The sequence below is a fragment of the Cnephaeus nilssonii genome (genome assembly GCF_951640355.1).
Source record: "Cnephaeus nilssonii genome assembly, chromosome: 24".
Taxonomy (NCBI): Eukaryota; Metazoa; Chordata; class Mammalia; order Chiroptera; family Vespertilionidae; genus Cnephaeus; species Cnephaeus nilssonii.
Genome location: NC_137095.1, coordinates 11,861,630 through 11,882,114, shown reverse-complemented (window position 1 = coordinate 11,882,114; position 20,485 = coordinate 11,861,630). Strand labels below are relative to the sequence as shown.

Genomic DNA, 20,485 nt, shown 5'->3' with positions numbered 1-20,485 from the left:
TGTGCCCTCTCACAGTCCAGGAGCCCTCTGGGGATGTCTGACTGATGGCTCAGGCCCGCTCCCCAAGGGGCGGGCTTAAGCCGGCAGTTGGACATCCATAGCACAGCCATGGAGGCAGAAGAGGCTCCCGCCACTGCTGCTGAGCTCACCAGCCGTGAGCCCAGCTTCTGGCTGAGCGGCACTCCCTCCTGCATTGAGTGTCTGCCCCCTGGTGGTCAGTGTGCATCATAGCAACCAGTTGTTCCACCATTTGGCCAATTAGCATATTAGCCTTTTATTATATAGGAGGATTGGGTCCCCCTGGTTACAGGTGACAGCTTCATGGTGAGAAAGGATCAGGAATAAGCATGGCGGGGAATGTTTGGCATTTGATGTGCAGTTGCCTGTAAGTGCTTTTATAGAAAGACAAACACAATTGGCTGGAACCTGACCAAAGCCCTCAGTTCTCACGGGTGTTTTCTGAAGTTGAGCAGAGGGGAGAACCCAGAGTGGACCGGCACCTCTTTGTACCGTGACGCAAGCTGACTGATAAGCACAAGGTTCCTGAGATCAAAGCAAATGGCTAAATCCCACCAAGCTAATATTTCACAGGAAGGAAGAGAGGATGGCAGAGCAAGGAGCCGGGCAGTCAATAAGGGGTGCGCAGTGGCAGAAGAGAGATGACCATGAGCTTGCTGACTTCACCCTCCCTGTTGGCACCTATGGAAGCATCCATGGAAGCCCGGTTGTCATGGAAACACCACTGTCAAGGCTGCAACCTACACTGGTCTCTTCGGAGCTCTGTGCCCAGCATAGTTTCCATGTCTATGAAGTTCAAGAGCTTTGGTGCAGTGATAAGACTTGCTCTAGAGGAAAAGGTGTCTCGGAGACTGCTGCGCACAGGGATAGAGATACTAGGCCTGACCTGATGAGCAAGAAGTCAGTTGAGTGGGTGGAGCTGGAGAAGATTAACACATTGGCCATAGCCTGGGGTGGCGCTGGGACTAAATCTAACTTTGGTGCGAGCACCATGCTAGAAGGAGCACTCGTTGCCTCTAAGGCTAAAGCTGCTCTGATGTTCATGGTCACACGGAGTCTCCTCTGGCCTAGGAAGCCCCAGGTCTGACCCAAGTGGGCTATGGTTACGGAGCCAGAACTGGCCAGATAGTCCCAGACCCCAAGTTAGAAGTCAAGACCTCCACTGTCCCCAGGCGAGCCGGGGAGGACAAAAAGAAATACTAAGAATTGACTTAAAGTGTGAAGAACCAATGATACTCTGGGTAATTAAGAACTAGACTTGGAGTGACAAATTTGAGACACTCACGAGTCACAGCATCCTTTCTGTTGTCTGGTCATCTGACTGTGAAATGGGAGAACATTGCCTGTTGCCAAATAGCTTAAAAAGACATGTAAGTCTATCAGGAAAAGACAGTATATGTTTTTACACACACACACACACACACACACACACACACACACACATTCACATGATATCTACAAGTATGTAAAGCCTAAAGAAAGCTGATAGAAAAACCCAGACTTAAGACCACTGTAGAGCTAGGCATCAACCTCCCCCAGAGTGTTCTCATTAAGTCACATCATTCCTTAAAATACGCAGCTTTCCCAGAGACTTCAATTGTTCCTTTGGAGCGCACCAACACCTTGACTGAAAGGCTAGATTGAACTTTTTAAAAAAAATAGTAACAACGAGAAAAGTACGAAGAAATATGTCCTCAAACCACACGATCTCTAATCAGCAAGAAAAAAATGATTTCACATAAAGTAAGGACCCTCACATACAACTTTTTAAAATCAGTGCACAGGGCACAAAGTGGGAAAGGTAGCAGGGTAAGATGGATTCACCCATCCCCTGGCCCCGTGTGATAGCCAAGCAGCGCGAGACTTCCTGGCCTGGGAGCCCAGGTCCAGAATGGAATCCAACAGGACTGAATGGATGGTTGGGCTGGAAAGGGCCTCAGGATGCTTTTACTCCAAAAATGTATCCTCCAGAAGAACGTCCAGAGGACCCCGTTAGTCACCCACCTCCTGCTCCCCATAAAGTGACACCACTTAATATTATTTCTCTTGTCAGCAAAACACAAACCGCTACCACATTCGGTTGGAGGCGCCACTAAGCCATCTTGCTGCCTCTGTTGAACTTCTGGTGTCTGGAGTGTGGAGAGAATGCGATGCACAGCATCTTGACATGTGGGAGGGAAAGCCAGAGACTCGGGGAGATGTGGAGACATGCTAAGGAGCCGTGTCCTGTGGGGTGGCGCAGGGGAAATGAATCCCAAAGGACTTTGTCTCAGGACCCAAGTGCAAGTCTCAAGTGGAAACCGTGGTGTGGATGAAACTATGTTCAAGTGGCAGGCAGAGGAGGATCTGGGAGGCCCCCATCCCTGAGAGATGTTTGGGTTTGTGGCCGGGTCGGGAAGTTGCCCATCTTGGAGAGGCCAGAGGGAGGTCTCATCCACCCTCGGTAGGTCGCCGAGGCTGGCCGCGGGATCTCCCGAGGACTGAAGAGGGCTGTGCAAGGAAGAGCTGTGTTTATAAATAATGCATTTCCTTTGTCTTGCAGGAATTCTGGAGGCAGAGGTGCAATCAGATCGGCCGTGAACAGCTTACATAGCAAATCTAATAGGTTTGTAAATTAGATTTTGTGTTCATTTGTTTTTGCTGTAAGGCAGCTATTAATCTGCTTCTCCTCTTGGCTGGATGGTGCCCTTCCTAGTTGGCAAATAGATCTGTTTTCTTTCACTTTGGCTTTGCATTTTCCTAATCACTTTGTGGGGGGGGGGGGTGGAGGAGAGTGGAGAACTGTCCAAAAAATGGCCATGAAATGTCCCAAGGTCTAGAGGCTGCAGAGATGGGACGCTCAGATGCTAAGAGTCACTTTCTGGACAAGAGTCCACCCACTTGGAAGCACTGGGGCCACCAAAGAGCTTATTCATAACTTGCATTTTTTTGCTGAGCAATGGAGACTCGGAAGGGAATCAGGACGTTCACCCAGTGTCATTGTAGATCTCGCGTCCAGGACAATACGATGGAAAGTACAGCAATCAGAAACTTTGCGGAGGCCCCTTACAAATATCAGGGCGTCAACTGAGTAATGCTAACCTTGATCATTGAATGCACATCCTACATTCTGAGAGTGTTTCCTCCCATGACAGTCCTTGGCCAGGGGACAGCTTGGTGCAGGGCAGCGAGCAAATGCGTTGCAAGCCAACAGATCCAGGCTTGCCTCTGGCTGTAGTTGGGCCATGCCGCCGAGTCCCCGTTCTCCATCAGTGACGGCTGCATCGCAGCTCTGACCCGGAGCCTCCCAAGCCCCAGCTGTCGGGGCAATGGAAGGAGAAAGGGAATACCAAGCTGTTGGACATTCACGGAGGCCAGTGCTCAACATGAAGGCCTTGTTTTACTTTCTGAATGTTCCATGTTGGTCAGTCAGGGAAGGAGCGGTCCTGTTATTCAGAGGGAGGTCTGTTATTTGTCCTTCCATAGTTGTTTTTTTTTAGGTCTCTTGACCATATGACACCTGTCGAGTATGTATTCCTGAGCCTAGAGGACTGATTCAGGCCACGGTCCTCTGTGTCCCTGACATCATTGCTTCTAGATCTCGTAATGACCTCTTAACCACCTGGGAGCTACAGATGAAGCTTATGCTGTGTCTGGTGAAGTGTAGATCAAATATGTGTCTCTCTCCCACTGTGGAAAGATGCTCTCTTTTTCAGAAAGAAGGTCCTGCCCCTAGAGCAGGCCCCGCCCCCACCCCCCATGCTCTGTGGTCACGTGGGGTGAGGGTGGGGGCTCTTGGGAGCCAGGCAGACCTAGATGCAATCCCGGGCTTGTTAGCTGGGGCCTTGGACACGTGATTTCATGCCTCTGAGCCTCAGTGTCTTCATTCAGTTAGAGCAGTGGTTCTCAACCTTTCTAATGCCACGACCCTTTAATACAGTTCCTCGTGTTGTGGTGACCCCCAACCATAAAATTATTTTTGTTGCTGCTTCATAACTGTAATTTTGCTACTGTTAATGAATCGTAATGTAAATATCTGTGTTTTCCGATGGTCTCAGGCGACCGTGCTAAGCAAACAGTAGCAAAATTACAGTTATGAAGCAGCCACGAAAATAATTTTATGGTTGGGGGTCACCACAACATGAGGAACTGTATTAAAGGGTCGCGGCATTAGAAAGGTTGAGAACCACTGAGTTAGAGTAAAAACACATCTTTTGCCAGGGGTGTTTCAAGAACCTCTAAATATAAGGTTCTATCCCGGCCCGATGTGTTAAAGGGACTCAGTGGAGGCTTAGTCCTATCGCTGTGGATGCAGTCATGGCATCAGAAGACAGAGAAACGTAAGCCCGACATGAGACTCTAGTGTCGCTGGGCTGGACGGGGTGCTGAGGACAGGAGGACACGTTCACTGAACAGGACTCCCGGTTCATTCATCCAGCCGTGTCTGTGCGACACACAGCACATACAGCCAGTGAGCGGAGGCGGTCCCTGGGGCCATCTCATCCGTCCCTTGATTTTACAGAGAGGAAGACAGAAGCCAGGGACTCAAAGTGACTTCCCCCAGTACCCCAGCGACAGAGCCAGGGTTCAAGTTCAGTGAGACCATGGCTGGTTAGGAAGGAACCCATCCAAGTTTTCGCTGGGAAGGAGAGACAAATGGAATTTTACTGCTGTCCGTGCCAACGTTTACCTCTTTCTTTTTCCTGCCTTCATTTCCCATGTCCCAGAGAAGCCTGGAACCCTTTCCGCAGGTTTCTGAGCACGTCTCCTCTTCGAGCATCCTTGTCACAACTCCCCTGCCGATCCTTCATGGCTGCGAGAGCCCGGGGCACCCACTCTGCTCCTTTCTGAGGAGCATCTCCCAAGATTGAATCTAAATTAAACCATAAGAGGCCCCGTCACTGGTGGGACCATCAGCCGGCCTCGTAGGGTTTCTATCACGCATGCCTGCTGACGTAAGCTGCGGCAAAGCTTGGGGTCTTGGGGTATGGCAGCTAAATCAGCGGCCCTGGGGGTCCCTGCTCCCCCCTGTGGCCCACACAGAGGTGGCAGCACTACAGAAACGCAGCCACAAGCAGCTCCCACTGGAGCCTCTTGAGACGGCAGCCAGCGATGGGTACGGGCCATTGGTGGTCCTTAGAGAATTCCAGAGCCTTAGCGCTGGCGCCTTCCTCTTCTACACCCTCTTCCGATCAGTGGGGACTCTGAGGCTCAGAGAGGCAAAGTGATTTTCCCATAGTCACACAGCTTGGGGAATCGGCAAACATTCCAAAGGGCCAAGTCTTCTGTTCCTCTCACAGGCTTCCCTGAAGCCTGGGTGCTAGGCCTTGGTCAATAACCCTTGACTCTTTGCTTCTCTGCTAAAGTTACATTTATTTGAACCCAAGACGAGCGATACCAGTCAGGAATGCCGAGGAACGGAGCTGTCTGGGGAGAAAGCGCACAGACAACGTGCACCCCCAAATGAATGTCTTCTCTCCCTGCAAAAAGCAAAATTGAGCATTGCGTATAGACCCCCTTTTTTTTAACGTGGCTGCTCCAAGGTAAATGCAAAGGGCATAGGTGCTTGGTTTGGATTCTTCAAAGCTCCAGGATCGGGCCTCCCCAATCCAGCCATCGTCGTTGCTGGGAGACTCCGCCGCCAGCACAGACTGAGCAGCTTGGCAGGTGACCCACAAGCCTCTGCGTGCGGCCGGCAGAGGCGGCCCGGCTCCTGCCTGCGGATGTGATTGTGACCTAGTTTCTCAGAAACCTACTAGCACAGATTTCAAGCCTCTGAACTGAGGCGGGGCCTCTGATGCCTGACGATCCCGAACTGGGTGGAAAGAGGGTGTGCGCCCAGAACGGTGATTTGCCCCCCGGCGTACAGAGCCAGCCAGCTCCTTCATCCATCCAGGCTCCCTCCAGGACAAAATTCACATGTGAATCCAGCAAAACACTTAGTTATTGAGCACCTGCTATGTGAGACCATTGGGGAATATAGAAATGGGGAGGAGGGTCCCCTGCTTATAGTCTAGTGCAGTGGTCAGCAAACTGCGGCTCGCGAGCCACATGCGGCTCTTTGGCCCCTTGAGTGTGGCTCTTCCACAAAATACCACGGCCTGGGTGAGTCTATTTTGAAGAAGTGGCGTTAGAAGAAGTTTAAGTTTAAAAAATTGGGCTCTCCAAAGAAATTTCAATCGTTGTACTGCTGATATTTGGCTCTGTTGACTCATGAGTTTGCCGACCACTGGTCTAGTGGGAGAGAGAGACACGGCATCGAGAACTCTGGAACAAGGCATCTCAGTGACAAAGGAGGGAGTGTTACAGATCTGTGGTTTTCTCCTCATTAAGTTTGTAAAACACCACGATACTCGGCTGCTAATGCCACTGCTATTTAGAGTTTTGCGAAAGTAACTTGGAGAAGTATTATTCTGATCATGACTGCTAGGTTTCAATGGGAAGAAACACTGGGGTGGGAACGGGGGGTTAGGGGGGGAAGAAAGATGGTTTGTTACCCCCTTTCCTGCTTCCAAGAATGTGTGTCGGATACACCGTAGGGAGAACGTTTGTGCATTCTGGTCTTCCTTCCCTTCTCAGGTAATAACTGCAATCTTGCTCTTCTGGAGAAGTTGACAGTCAAGCCCCAGCAAAAACAAAGCGATTAGACTTGTCGTTGGCATGCTAACAGATCATATTTATCCCTCCCCTCCTTCTCCCTTCCAGAGCTGAGGTTGTAATAAATGGCTCCTCACCACCAGCTGTTGTTGACAGAAGCAACGAGAGCATTAAACACCACATCCAGCCGGCCTCCGCCGCGTGGAGGCACAACCAGACGCTGTCTCTGAAGATCAGGTAGTGGTAATTACCTCTCGGACGGGAGACGGGCTTGGCCTTCTCGGGCACAAGCCGGCAAATTGCCACTCTCGATCATCTACAGAAGTTGGTTTAGAAAGAAAATGTTTACCTCCCACCGAGGCGGGTTTCATCTGTAAGTGGTCGATGGGAAATAAAAACCAAAGGCCGGCCCAGCGGCCAGGCATGTGCATGCAGCCGCTCGGCCCGGGTGGCTGGCAGGAGCTGAGGTCCTGGGTGGAAGGAGTGGGCTCTCAGCAGTGGGGCAGCTGTGAGAGCCTGGAGGCGGGGGGGGGGGAGGGGGAAGCGAGGCCACAGGTGGCTTCTCCAAAGGACCAGGGAAGGACTGCTTGCTTGGGACTGCCTGGCATTTGTGCCTCCCACTTGGAGAGTCTTTGGAGAGCACCCCCCACCCCACCCCCCACACACACACACACACACATACACACAGTCCTATAGCTTGGGCAGGCTGCCTTCTCCAAAACATGAAAATGAAAAGCCATCTCCGATCAGGCGGCCCAGGAGCTGGCATGACATCTGGTTGCGAAGGCAGAGCTCCGAGTGGCTGGAATGGGAACCTGTATCCTAGGAATTTCAGCTTCAGCACTTTGGCTATTGCCTTTGATATCGCCGCCACTGACCCAGCAAAGATGGATTAGCATAATCCAACCATTCGTCTCCAGGCATCTCTCTGGGGGCCCGGAGTGCTGCCATGAGTCAGGCATGTTAGTGGGGAGACAATGGAAGCAAAGACAGGACAGGACGGTGTGATGCACACAGTAGGCAGCACTGCATCTTATAACGAGGTGGAGATAAAAAGATCATCCGAGGAGAGAGTACTTTATTTTGTAAGAGAACCGAGAGGGCTGGCCAGGAAAGGAGCAATGGGTTTTGAAGGATGATTAGGAGTTGGCCAGGCATGCTAAGCTGTGTTCCACTCGTCGGCAGCCTGAAGAGCAGAGGTGCCCAAACCTGGACACAGGTTAAAGTCACCTGGGGCCCTAACCGGTTTAGCTCAGTGGATAGAGTGTTGGCCTGCAGACTGAAGGGTCCCGGGTTTGATTCTGGTCGGGGGCATGTACCTTGGTTGCGGGCACATCCCCAGTGGGAGGTGTGCAGGAGGCAGCTGATCGATGTTTCTTTCCCATTGATGTTTCTAACTCTCTGTCCCTCTCCCTTCCTCTCTGTGAAAAATCAATAAAATATAATGAAAAAAAATAAAATAAATAAAGTCACCTGGGGAGCTTTAGGAAGCATGCTGAGACCTGGCCATGCTCGGAGTCGGGGTTTCTCAGGTGTCAGCCGAACCTCTGAGCCCCCAGGTGATGGAACGTGCACCTGCCGGGATGCACCACAGGCTGCGAACATCCCCGCCCCACAGGCTCAGGGGCAGTCAGCCATCCGGGCGATGGGGCCACCATCTTGCAGATCCCCCCATTTGCAGCGCGTGAGAAGATTCTGTCCTTCTGGGGCTCTGAGGAAAAGCAGGCTTTGTACAGGAAAGGGCATCATTGCATCTGTTCCACTGCAGGAAAGGGAATTCGTTTCAGCCGGTCTGGGTACCAGATTTCCTTCTCTCTGTGACTTGAGTCATCTCTAAGGATATCTGGCGTGATTTAGAAAGTTCTTTAAAACCTCAGGTTCCCGGGGGCCAGGCCGGCAAGGTTTGAGTAAAACTCCCTGGTGATGCATAGAGGACACCCATCCATTCGGTGTCTACAGGCTATGCTAGATGATTCTAGAACTTTTCCCTAAATCAAAGTCAGCCTAGCGCCTAGACAGCCGTCCTTTGATCACCTTCGTTTTGAAACAACACAGAGCAACCGTGCTCTGTAGGACCAGAGCGACATCACTATTTACAAACCTCAGACCAGACAGCCGTTAGGAGGCCAGGAAATCATATTCCACAAAACAGATCGACTCACGGACTCAGTCCCTCAAAGGTAGAATGATGGACACACCTCACAGTAACCACGTCCGCATTCACCCCGAGAGGGCCCTGTGCCCAGACACGTCTTCCATGGAGGCCTGTTCCCAGGTCAGGACTCGCCCTGAGTCCTGCAAAGGAGGGGAGTAGCGTGACCACTGTCTGGCTGAGGGGTCTCCTGGGGAGTGCTAAAACCAGGCATCCCTGGGAAAACAGGAATGTGGGGCACCCTCCCTCCCAGGGCCCTCTGTGATGAGCTCACTTGTGTCCTAACGGAGTCATTTCCCGGGGCCGTTTGCACACCTCGTAGGAAGAAGGCATTACCATAGCAACCGGGTTGGCCATCACCATAACTGGAATTTTCGATTAGAAAATTGGGGGCACCGATTTTCTTGCCAACAAGCTCTCCAGAGACCCCCTCCTGGACAGCCCTCGGGGCCATTTCTGACAGTCCCTGCCCGGGATCTCGGAGGGCATCTGAACTCAGCGCCCCCTGGGTGGGCAGGAGAAGCCGGGTTGGCAAAGGGCAGCTGGCACCGGGGAGACTGATCCTCCATGTGTGTTTGGTTTTTGTAGGAAACAAATCCTAAAGTTCTTGGATGCTGAAAAGGACATCTCCGTCCTCAAGGGGACCCTGAAGCCCGGAGACATTATTCATTACATCTTCGACCGAGACAGCACGATGAACGTGTCCCAGAACCTGTACGAGCTCCTGCCCAGGACCTCGCCGCTGAAGAACAAGCACTTCCGGACCTGTGCCATCGTGGGCAACTCGGGGGTCCTGCTGAACAGCGGCTGCGGGCAGGAGATCGACACGCACAGCTTCGTCATAAGGTACCCGCAGCGGGGGCGCTGGGTCCAGAGCAGCAGGCGTACCTGAGTGTTGCCAGTTGTCCCAAGAAGTTGAACCAGGACACACTGGTTGGGTTAGTCGCAACAATTGTACAGTGTGAACAGAATGAAATAAATCCATGTAAAATGGGGGGTGGGGGGACACCTTGATGTCTCTGGTCTCAACCTTGGGGAACTATTAAAAGTCCCAATGTCCAGACTGTACCCCAGACCAGTTTATCAATCTGGGGGTAGTGGGTTCGTGGCCCAAGGATCCAGGTAATTCTGTTGTACAGTTAAGGATGGGAATTGCTGGTCTAGTGCAGAGGTAGGCAATCTATGGCCCACAGCCTATTTTTATCAATAAAGTTTTATTGGCACACAGCCACACCCATGCATTTTCATATCCTCAATGGACGCTTTCTCACTACGAAGTGTGTAGTTGGAAAGAGCTGAACTGTTGCAATAGTGTATATAGCCCGCAAAGCATAAGGTATTTATTATCTGACCCTTTACAGAAAAAGTTTACCGACCCCTGCATAGAGCCTGCTATGAAAGAGTAGTAAGAAAATCTCCTTGTTAGTCCAAGTTTGCAAAAGTCTTTTAAGTGTTGTGGACGGTCACAGGCTACTAGTAACTTTATATCCTGGAGTCAAAACTCTGGGAAGTGAGAGAGCAATGGAGAAACTTGGGTTTTATATTTTCCCATCATTCTCACTGAACTATCATCTCTCATTTTTCGGTCCCCTGGGACACACCTGGAAATATTTACCCAGGGCCCTGACACCTGACCCCCAAGCCAGACAGACGCGGAAACAAGGCCTTGCTGTCCCCTGGTCAAAAGTAGGGCACACGGAGCCTCGAGTTTCATCCCAAACAGGGGCCCGGTCCTGGCAGAACCGCGACCGCGTCTCGCGTTTCTGTTGGGACCGTCCCTACGCAAAGAGAGCCTTGTCCCGGGCAGCCCTATCCTAGAGCTCCTGAGACCTCGGAACGTGGGACTGGGCAGTGTGTTTGCCTCTGTGTCCGCTGGGATGGAAAAGCCACCGCGGCCTGGCGGCCAAACCTGTTTTACCGTACTTTCCGGCGTATAAGACGACTGGGCGTATAAGATTTTCCTGGGTTAAAAAGTCGTTTTATACGCCGGAAAATACGGTATATTGGACTATATTGATGGGATTATATATAATGGATTAGATATATGGGACTACTGTATTTTCCGGCGTATAAAACGACTTTTTAAACAAGGAAAATCTTATATGCCCAGTCATCTTATACGCCGGAAAATACGGTAGTTTTTATTTTTTTATTTTTTTAATATATTTTATTGATTTTCTACAGAGAGGAAGAGAGAGGGATAGAGAGCTAGAAACATCGATGAGAGAGAAACATCGATCAGCTGCCTCCTGCACATCCCGCAATGGGGCTGTGCCCGCAACCAAGGTACATGCCCTTGACCGGAATCGAACCTGGGACCCTTCAGTCTGCAGGCCGACGCTCTATCCACTGAGCCAAACCGGTTTCGGCGGTAGTTTATCTTTTGCCAGGTTCTGCCTGTGCCTGGCCTTTATAATGGCTCAGCCCCCACTTCTCAAAGCCCTCCCGTCTGAAGACTGAAGGAGGGAGGGGAAAGAGAGTGTGCTAGGTTTGTCTGACTGAGAGCCAGAGAAGGGGTGAGGGTGGGATGGGATAGGCGTTTGAGATTTAGAGTTGGGAGCGGAGGAACCAGCGTGAGGAAAGCGTGGAAATAAGAAGGTAGATTCATGCACCATGGAGGCCACTGCCTGACCACACATAGGTTGCACACAGTGCTGTAAACAATTGAGGCCAGGCAGGAGGGCTGGTCCCCACAGGGTCCCCATGAGCCTTCAATGCCAGATTGAGGAGGTTGCCTAGCTTAGGGTCACAAGCGTGCAGAGTCCATTCCCAGATGGTTGGGGATTAAAACATCATTGTGCGCGCGCGCACACCCTTCCAACCCTGTCAGGAACGTCCTATTCTGTCCTGGCTTTTGCAATGAGGAAACTGAGATACAGAAAGTCAGAGGTCGCACGGCTAGTGCAGGCCAGTGTCAGGCCTTGGGCATGAGCTGCCTCTCTCACCTGCAGCCTTGCCTTCTGACACCCAAGTCCATCCCCGCCAATACATAGTACTACGTTGTCTAATCGTTGTCTAGCTGCTGCATAAAATGCAAATCTGTCCATGTCACTCGCCTGCTCAAGAGCCTACAGTGGCTCCCTATTGCTCTCAGAACTAAGCCACTGACACACAGGCCCTCTGTTCTCTCACCCTACTTGCCTCTCCTGCCCCATGCCCTCCGAAGAACATGCTCTAGTCACACCAAATCACTTGCCTTCCCCCAAGTACTCGCTCTGTTCCCCACCTCTGTGCCTTTGGACGCATTCCTTGCACCTAAAATGCCACAGTATGATGTTTCCTAAACGGCCTGGTTATAGGACTTACCTAACGAGCTTGCAAAAACAAACATCAATTTCTAGGCTCACCTGTTGAATCTGGATGTCCGGGGGATGGGCCGGGGGAATCTGCATTTTTAACAGGTGCCTGGGGTGATGCTACTGATCTGTCCCAACGCGCCTTTTCCACTATTGGGCTTCTGCTCGTCCATCCTTCTAGACTTCCCTCAATGGTCACCACCTCCGGGAAGACCACCGGATGCTCCTCCTTCCCATAATACTCATGACAGTGGCAACATGTACTGAGCTCTTCCTGTGGTCCAGCGGTGTTCTAAGGACTGGGTGTGTGGCGACTCCCCTGAGGCCTGGGAGGGGTGCTGCTCCGATCTCCACCTCAGCTAAAGAAGCCGTTGTGGCTGTTCCTCAGCCAAGAGGAAGCGCTCAGGAAGCACAGAGAGGTTGAGCAGGTTGCCCGGAATCACACAGACAGCAAGTCTCAGAGCTGAATTCTGAACCTAGGCGTGTCCCTGCAGAGCAGAGCCTTCCCTCTGTCACCTAATGTGGCCAGGTCACACCTGCCAAGGTCATGGTCACCTGGTAGGCTGGGGGCTGGCTTCCTTGCTTCCTTCCTCCTCTACTGGATCCTGACCTCCAGAAGGCAAGCACCTGACACCCCCAGGGTGCAGCGAAGTCTATGTGTGTGCTGCGAGCCTAGTGGATACGTGTGGCAGGAGGCGGGATGACAGGAGCCGCCGGCCAGTGCAGGAGGATGAAGTTTTGGGATGAGAAGGAAGCAAAGGATGGATCAGGTTAGATGTAAGCAGAGGTGTCTCGGCGTTCCCAAAAGAACCACCTTGTCCTTTCCTCTGGCAGGTGCAACCTGGCCCCCGTGCAGGAGTACGCCCGGGACGTGGGGCTCAAGACGGACCTGGTGACCATGAACCCTTCGGTCATCCAGCGTGCCTTCGAGGACCTGGTCAACGCCACGTGGCGCGAGAAGCTGCTCCAGCGGCTGCACAGCCTCAACGGCAGCATCCTGTGGATCCCCGCCTTCATGGCCCGGGGCGGCAAGGAGCGTGTGGAGTGGGTCAACGAGCTCATCCTGAAGCACCGCGTCAACGTGCGCACTGCGTACCCCTCTCTGCGCCTGCTGCACGCCGTCCGCGGGTGAGCGGCCCCTCCCGGGGGAAGGGGGCTGTCGCTGGGTGGGGGAGGTACTTGGCAGGCAATATTGCTTTCCTAGATTCATTTCCATCTCAGCCCTAGACAGTTTTGCTCAGTGGATAGAGCGTCGGCCTGCGGACTGAAGAGTTCTGGGTTCGATTCCGGTCAAGGGCACGTACCTTGGTTACAGGCTCCATCCCTAGCTGTGGTCCAGAAGCCTGCGGGAGGCAACCAATCAATGTGTGGCTCTCACATCCATGTTTCTCTCTGTCTCTCCCTCTCCCTTCCACTCTCTCTAAAATCAATGAAAAAATATCCTCGTATGAGGATTAACAAAAAAATTAAAAATGTCCATCTCAGCTGATCACTCACTAGCTGTATGACCCCCCCCCCACAAGTCACCTGACCTTTCTGAGCCTCCCTTCCTGAGAAATGAGGGGGTTGGCAAGTGGGTTTCACCTGCCATGGCAATTTTGACCAACTGGCAGTGCCCGCCTAGACAGCGATGTTGAGAATAAACTGTAAGGGGGCCAGAATGGAAGCAGGAATATTAGCTGGGAAGCTGACTCAATAGTTCAGGCAGGAAATACATTTGACTTAGACAAGGACAATGATAGTAGATATACAATGAATTTGCTATAAAATTTGGAGTAGAGGCAGCAGGATTGGCTGATGCATTCTATTTAAGGACCTCATGGGGTGAGAGAAAGAAAACATCAGGATGACCCTTAGGATTAGAGCTTGAGCCAATGGGGGGGGGGGGGGGTGCCATTCTCTATGATAGGAGAGACTGAGGGAAGCCCATGGTTGTTTGGGGGAGTTGAGGAAGGCAGTTCTTTCTTGGGCATATTAAGTGTGAGATGCCTGTTACCAATGTACCCCACCCACTCCTGACATTCCAGCTTGGGGCCAGGCCCTGCATCTAATTGCCCATCCAACCACATGGCAGTTCACAACCCTGCCAGGGACATGAGAAAGGCCATCGTAGAGCCTCTCCCCTCCCCCAACCCCACCCCCGACCAAAGGACCTTAGCATAACTCGGTGTGACCCTGGGAAGCCCCCTGAGCTACCCACAAAGGACTCTGGGCCTCATAAAGGTGACACCCAAGCCTGTGACCAGCACTGGTCCTTCTAGGTTGGGTATATACACCGAAGTCCATTGCCACCAAGAAAGACCTAGAGATGCATTCCACAAAAGGCAGCCGCATTCGTGGCTGATGGAGCAGTCCGACACTTGTATGGACACAGGCCAAACAGGAGGTTGACCTGTCAGGGGTCCCTTCAGCACCCTTCACTGCATCCCTGGCACAGAGTGGGGTGCCGCAGTCACCCCACCCCATGGGTTTAGGATCCATCCTTTAAATGTTTCTTCCCGGAAGGAGGGAACTGACATGGCCTGGTGGCCGGGGGGGGGGGGGGGGGGGGGGGCGGGGAGGTGAGAGAAAGGAAAGGACTGCCTTGTGGTAAAGAGAGAAAAGGTCCCTTGGTGGGAAATGGGCAATCAACTGGAAGAAACATATGCAACTAGAGCTATTGCCAGCTATAACCGACTCATTTTCATCTGTCAAAACAGCATTAAGCACCAGTAATAAGTGTTAATCCTCAGATCCAGCGTCTTCCTTCGCAGGGACTCCCAGAGGCAACACTGCAGGAGAGGCAGGTGGGGTGGGTCTCTGATTTGGGGACGGGGAGGAGGTAGTGGGGAAGGGAGCTTCAAGGCCTTGGAATGGGTTTCTACCAATGGCCCTCTCCCTCTGTGGGGCCATGAGGCATGGTGGGGTGCAGGGTCCAACAGAGCTTCAGGGTTGTTGCATCGCAATGATTTTTGACAGGCTGACACAATGAGCTAATCTAAGAGGCAGAAATGTAGCATGAACAAACGCAGCATTCTAAACAAGTGTACAGAGAGATGAACAGCGCCAATCATCAGCGGGTGTGTGGTCGCTCAAAAGAATCTATGCTCTTGGGTTGCAGCACTGGACATAGAATGTCTTTGAGAGTCAGGGAGGGTGGCCACGGCCTTTTTTTTAACTCTCCCGGGTCAAACCCCACTTGGAGAATCACATTCCGTGTTGGGTACCCGGCTGGAGAGGGAGCACAGTGGCAGAGAAATTGGAGAGTTGAAAGGTTTGGGGGAGAGAAGGAGGCTCCGAGGAACATGAAAGCAACCTTTCTTCACTCAGTGAATACTGACAGGCACCTAGCGGGCTCCAGGCCCGTGTAAAAGTCAATAAAACAGGGCGTCTGCCCTTGAGGGGCTCACGGATTTGGCCTGTGAGGCTCCAGCAGTAAAACTAGGGCTGGGAGAGGATCTACAGGGAGTCAGTGTCATCCGGACACTGGGAAGAGCCTTCCAACAAGTCAAGGTCATCAGCAATGAGCGTGGCGGCCTCTCAGGGGGGCAGAGGATTCAGCCTCCTTGGGGATGTTCAGGGAAGTCAGCAGCGAATGCCCCTTCTGGGCCATGGAGCCGGAAATCCACGCCGCACAGAATTGCTCAGGCTGCTGGGTGGCCTACACAGCAGAATCTACTGTCTCACAGTCCTGGAGGCTGGAAGGCCGAAATCGAGGTGTCGGCAGGGCTGGTTCCTCCTGAGGGCTCTGAGGGAAGAATCTTCCCAGGCCTCCCGCTACGGCTTGTTGGTGGCCACTCTTCGTGTTCACATGGCATCTGCCCCGTGTGCGCGTGTTCTCCAAACGCCCCCTGATTTTACGGATGTCAGTCATGTTGGACTAGGGGCCACCTTAATGACCTCATTTTAACTTGATCACCTCGGTAGCCACCCCTTATCTCCAAATAAGGTGACACTATGAGGTGCTGGAGGTTATGGCTTCAACGTAATGAACCTTTGGGCTAGCTCGCCCCCTTCCCCACTCAGACGCTTTGATGCAGTGCACCTGTGCTAGGAGCGTCTCTAACCACCACGTGCTCTCAAGATGCAGGCCCATTGGCGACAGTGCTTGGGCCCGGGCATTGCAGGGGGTGGCCAGCATGGCACAGAGACCCAGAGCAGAAGGCCTGCCCTTCGACTCTTACCAGCCCCTGCCCCAGCCCGAGCAGCTCTTCCAAAGGTCTTCTGGCTCTGCCGGCCTGGACAGTGGCACAGCGCCTGGCTGGCTGGCTGTTGGCAAGGGGGGTGAGCAACCGAGGGGGAGGACACCAGGCAACTGAGTGTGGCCGCGGGAAGTGGGACACTGGTCAGCAGCTGGTAGCGCGTGGCTCTAATTCAATTACAACAACGGGGAAGGCTGTGAGCCACAGAGAGGCGGGGGCATGGGCAAGAAAGCAGGCCCATTCAGCCGCCCAGCCACAGCCCTGGTGCAGAGGAGGCCTGTGAAACGGGGCCTAATTGGGCACCAGGCGTGCTGAGCCGAGGCCCCGGGCTGGCACTGATCCAGCGGGCATCCCTGCCAGGCCTGGAGCAGCATGTCGGCCTAGCAGGCCCTGCCGCCCGTCTGTGGGGAGCAGAGACTGAGGACCAGAGGGCAGGCCCAGCGGTGGGGGGCTGAGCATGGTGCAGAGACTAAGGGGAGACCAGCGAGGGCCGGAGATGGCCCCTCCAGGGCATGCCCATTGCAGTACAGAGTCATGGGCACTGGGTCCAAGTCTCCTCCAGGGACATGAGTGTGGAAGCGTGTTCCATGGAGAAGAGAAGGAGGGAGTCTGTGGTATTGAGGCACAGATGGCTGCTGGCGTTGGGTCATTTTTAATGGACTGTCTCTATTATTTTTTTAAAATAGGAATGCACAGAGTAAAAAGAAAACCCCAAATAGCATAAGAGGATTTAAAGTGAAAAGCGAGCCCGCCTTCACAGAGGCAGCCTTGTTAATTAAACTGCTTTTCTGTGTCTCCTTCCAGAAAAATCGTCTTTTACACACAAGGGAGCATGCTTTAAGTACCACACTTTGCTAAATTCTGGAAATTATTCTATACTAGAGGCCCAATGCATGAAATTCCTGCAAGAGTAGGCCTTCCTTCCCCCAACCTGTCGGCACCGGCTTCCCTCCAGCACCCGGGACCCGGGCTTCCCTCGCAGCCCCGGCTTCGTCTGGAAGGTCGGCAGGTTGTCCAGAAGGACGTCTGGTCTAATTAGCATATTACACTTTTATTATTATAGACTGACAGGTACCGCCTTGTTTTCCTTCACAGCTTCCTGGCCTTCCACTGAGTCAGGGTCATAGTTTACATAAGCTGAGACCATATGTGGGGAGACTGGGGGGGGGCGGGGCAGGCATAAGTGGGTGTTTCCATCTTTTGCTAATATAACCAGGACTACAGTGACCATCCTTGACGGACATCTGCACATATATCTATGTGAATAGGCTGGCTTTTTAGAAGTGTCATTGCTAAAAGGAGAGAGAGACAGATATATGCATTGTTAATTTTTATAGATATTTCCAAGTTCCTCTCCCACCTGTGATTAAAAATACCTGATCTCCCCATAACCTTGCAAACGTTCAATTATGAATGAGGTTGAATATAGTTTTTCAGTTGGGAGTGGCATTAGTTTAAATTCCAGAATCCAGCCAGAAGGTTAACAGCACCCCACCCTCCCCCAAGCAATGGTCTGGTTGGGTCCCTGCTGGGCCTGTGTGTGAGCAGCAGTATCTCGACTCCGTGGGGGGCCCACCCTGAAGCAGGAGGAACCCCTCAAGTAACCAGCATCATGGTTTTCTTTTTCCTTTTGGCAACATGCTCTCTGGAATGCTGTGAGCCTGCCTTTCACACGTGCAGACCTGGTGGCTGCCCGGAAGAGTTTAGGGGGAGGCCGGTGCCGTGTGGATTGGTCTCTCACACAAAGCTACTGTGACCTCCCTCCCCTCCCCTGCCAGTGCCCTCAAAGGGAGCCACTGGCCTCTGCTTGCTCATTTTCATTCATTGCTTCATGGAGATTTATGCATGTGCTATGTGAGGATCTGGGGTTATGGAGAAGCTAACCCACTTGCTCCCAGAATTTTTCATTGTAAGGGAGGAGAAAGACAAGCAAACAATCGTTCTAGCGTAGCATGATACGTGCTGTGACAGGGAAAGAACTGCTTGTGGCACACAAAACCCTCCAGGGAGGTCCGGGAAGGCTTCCTGCAGGAAGTGGCGTTGAAGCTGAGACCAAGAGAAGGGTTGCAGGTCAGGGGACACGGGAGGTGATGGTGAAGAAACCAAGAAGGTCCTCGTGGCAGTGTGACTGTGCCTACCAGGGGGTGGCAGGGATTTCTGGCCCGGATCTCAAGGGCTTCGCGGTCCTGGCTGAGGTGTTTGGATGTCATCCTTTGGCAAGGGAGGTGAGCAACCGAGGGGGAGGACACCGGGCAATTAGGTATGGCCGCGGGGAGTGGCAAACTGATCAGCAGCTTTGGAGTCTTCGGAAGGTTTTTGGTGGCCTGGTCAGACTTGAGGTTAGCTGACTTATTTGGGTAAACATGAAGTGTAGGGGACCAGGAATCAGCTTTGAGCATCCCCAGGCTTGACCAGCTCTGCACCCCAGCCCCAAATTCTGAGACAAAATGCCCAGCTCACCAGTACCACTGGGCAGCCTTGTGCGGACGAGTCCCCCAGACAGCAGAGGCTCTAACCAGTGTTTCCCAGGGAAGGACAGCAACGGGGCCCCAAATCAGGGCCAAAGCTGATGATGTGGATGATGGGAGACCAGAGCCCAGGAGTTCTGGTCCCGGCTTGGCTGCTGACCTTGCACAAAATTATCACCACGTGGCCCTTGCCAACCACCTGGGAGGCATTCCTGCCCCGTAAGGACGAAATGAGCTCTAGCCCACAAACTGCTGTTAGCTTCCTGGAGAAACTGGCAGCCACCGTTCTTGCCACGTACCAAGCCCTGGCACCCAGGGAAAAGGCCGAAGGTGCTTTTGAGATGATTTCGGGAATCCTTATTTATTGCTGTCCATACTCATAAAATACAGTGCTTAATCGTCTTAGCAATTGGGGTAACCAATTTGAAAAGTAATTATTGCCTTCTTAGAGATGACTTTGCCTTCTAATTAAAATCTCAAGCCTGGGATATTAAAGGTGCACTGTCAATACGATGTCCCAGATGCACCCAGCTAACCTCATTCGGGAAGGCAAAATTAATTAGTGTTTTCACACCCAGCTGTTATCCCAAGGAAAGAACCCGTCCACGAGTTGGCCAGGCACACAGCCGCTAAATTGGCCAGGACGACTGAGGCGACATAAAGGAAGGAGAGTGTGTTCTGTCCCTGCAGAACTCAGCCGGCCTCTATTACAAGCGGCTCGTTAAAAGGTGCCCCGTGTCCCTGTCACTCGTCTCAGGAGTTCTTGTTTAGCTGTGGAGGCAGAACAGGAAATAAGTGGGTCCCTCCAGGCCACTGAGTTCTCACTGCACCCGGAGCCTCATTTGCTGTTAACACCTTTCCCAGGGAGGGATTCTGGGTGGAAAGCCCGGCACCAGGGATGAGAGGTTGGGCGTTTCTATTCCCACCTCGGCTGGCCACGGTTACAAAGCTGCGTGCCTTGCTCGCTTCCTCCTTTCTCTGTTCCGACGTCTCCCCGTTTCTCAGTTCCATTGGAGTCAAACATCTGCTGAGCACAATAGAAGGCAGGATCATCCATTTGGCTGTGCTGTGATAACAAACCGTGGAACTCTCATGGTTTAGCACGGCGGAAGTTCATTTCTCATTCTTTTTCTTTTTTTAAATATATTTTATTGATGTTTTTCAGAGAGGGAGGGAGAGGAATAGAGAGCTAGAAACATCGATGAGAGAGAAACATCGATCAGCTGCCTCCTGCACACTACCTACTGGGGATGTGCCCGCAACCGAGGTACATGCCCTTGACTGGAATCGAACCTGGGACCCTTCAGTCCGCAGACCGGCGCTCTAGCCACTGAGCCAAACCGATCAGGGCCATTTCTCATTCTTGCAAAGTACCATTTGTTGGCGGGGGGGCTCTCTTCCAACCAGTGATTCAGGGATCCAGGATTCGCCCATCTTTAGCTTCCACCATCTTTACAGGAGGCTCTGAAGTCCTCTGATGCAGGAGAAGAGAAAGCAGAGGACCTGCTTGTGATCAACATCGGCCCAGAAGGGACACATGTGTGGTCACAGCCTATTGGCCATAACTGGTCACATGACCCCAGCCCCAATGACAAGGGATTCTGAGAGATGTAGGGGCGCATATGGAGTATCTGCTGAGCGCTGCTCTCTCTGCCATAGAGCCTTGGCTGCACCAGGCACGGAGCCAGATGCCTTGGAACCCCCTACACCAGGGGTCCTCAAACTACAGCCCGCGGGCCACACGCGGCCCGCTGAGGACATTTATCCGGCCCGCCGGGTGTTTTTGCCGCTGCT

At 52.6% G+C, this 20,485-nt stretch overlaps 1 protein-coding gene across 2 annotated transcripts in view; it reads left to right on the top strand.

Moving 5' to 3' along the window:
• ST8SIA2 (ST8 alpha-N-acetyl-neuraminide alpha-2,8-sialyltransferase 2) overlaps window positions 1-20,485 on the top strand; it is a gene marked incomplete at both ends in the record, with an annotated part of 40,223 nt that overhangs the window by 18,458 nt on the left and 1,280 nt on the right. The window contains 4 exons of one of the 2 annotated variants that reach the window (XM_079764198.1): window positions 2,561-2,623; window positions 6,703-6,831; window positions 9,335-9,592; window positions 12,877-13,170. In XM_079764198.1, coding sequence (XP_079620324.1) covers window positions 2,561-2,623; window positions 6,703-6,831; window positions 9,335-9,592; window positions 12,877-13,170 — 744 coding nt within the window. The remainder of the gene's footprint in view (window positions 1-2,560; window positions 2,624-6,702; window positions 6,832-9,334; window positions 9,593-12,876; window positions 13,171-20,485) is intronic. The other variant, XM_079764199.1, reaches the window with a different exon arrangement.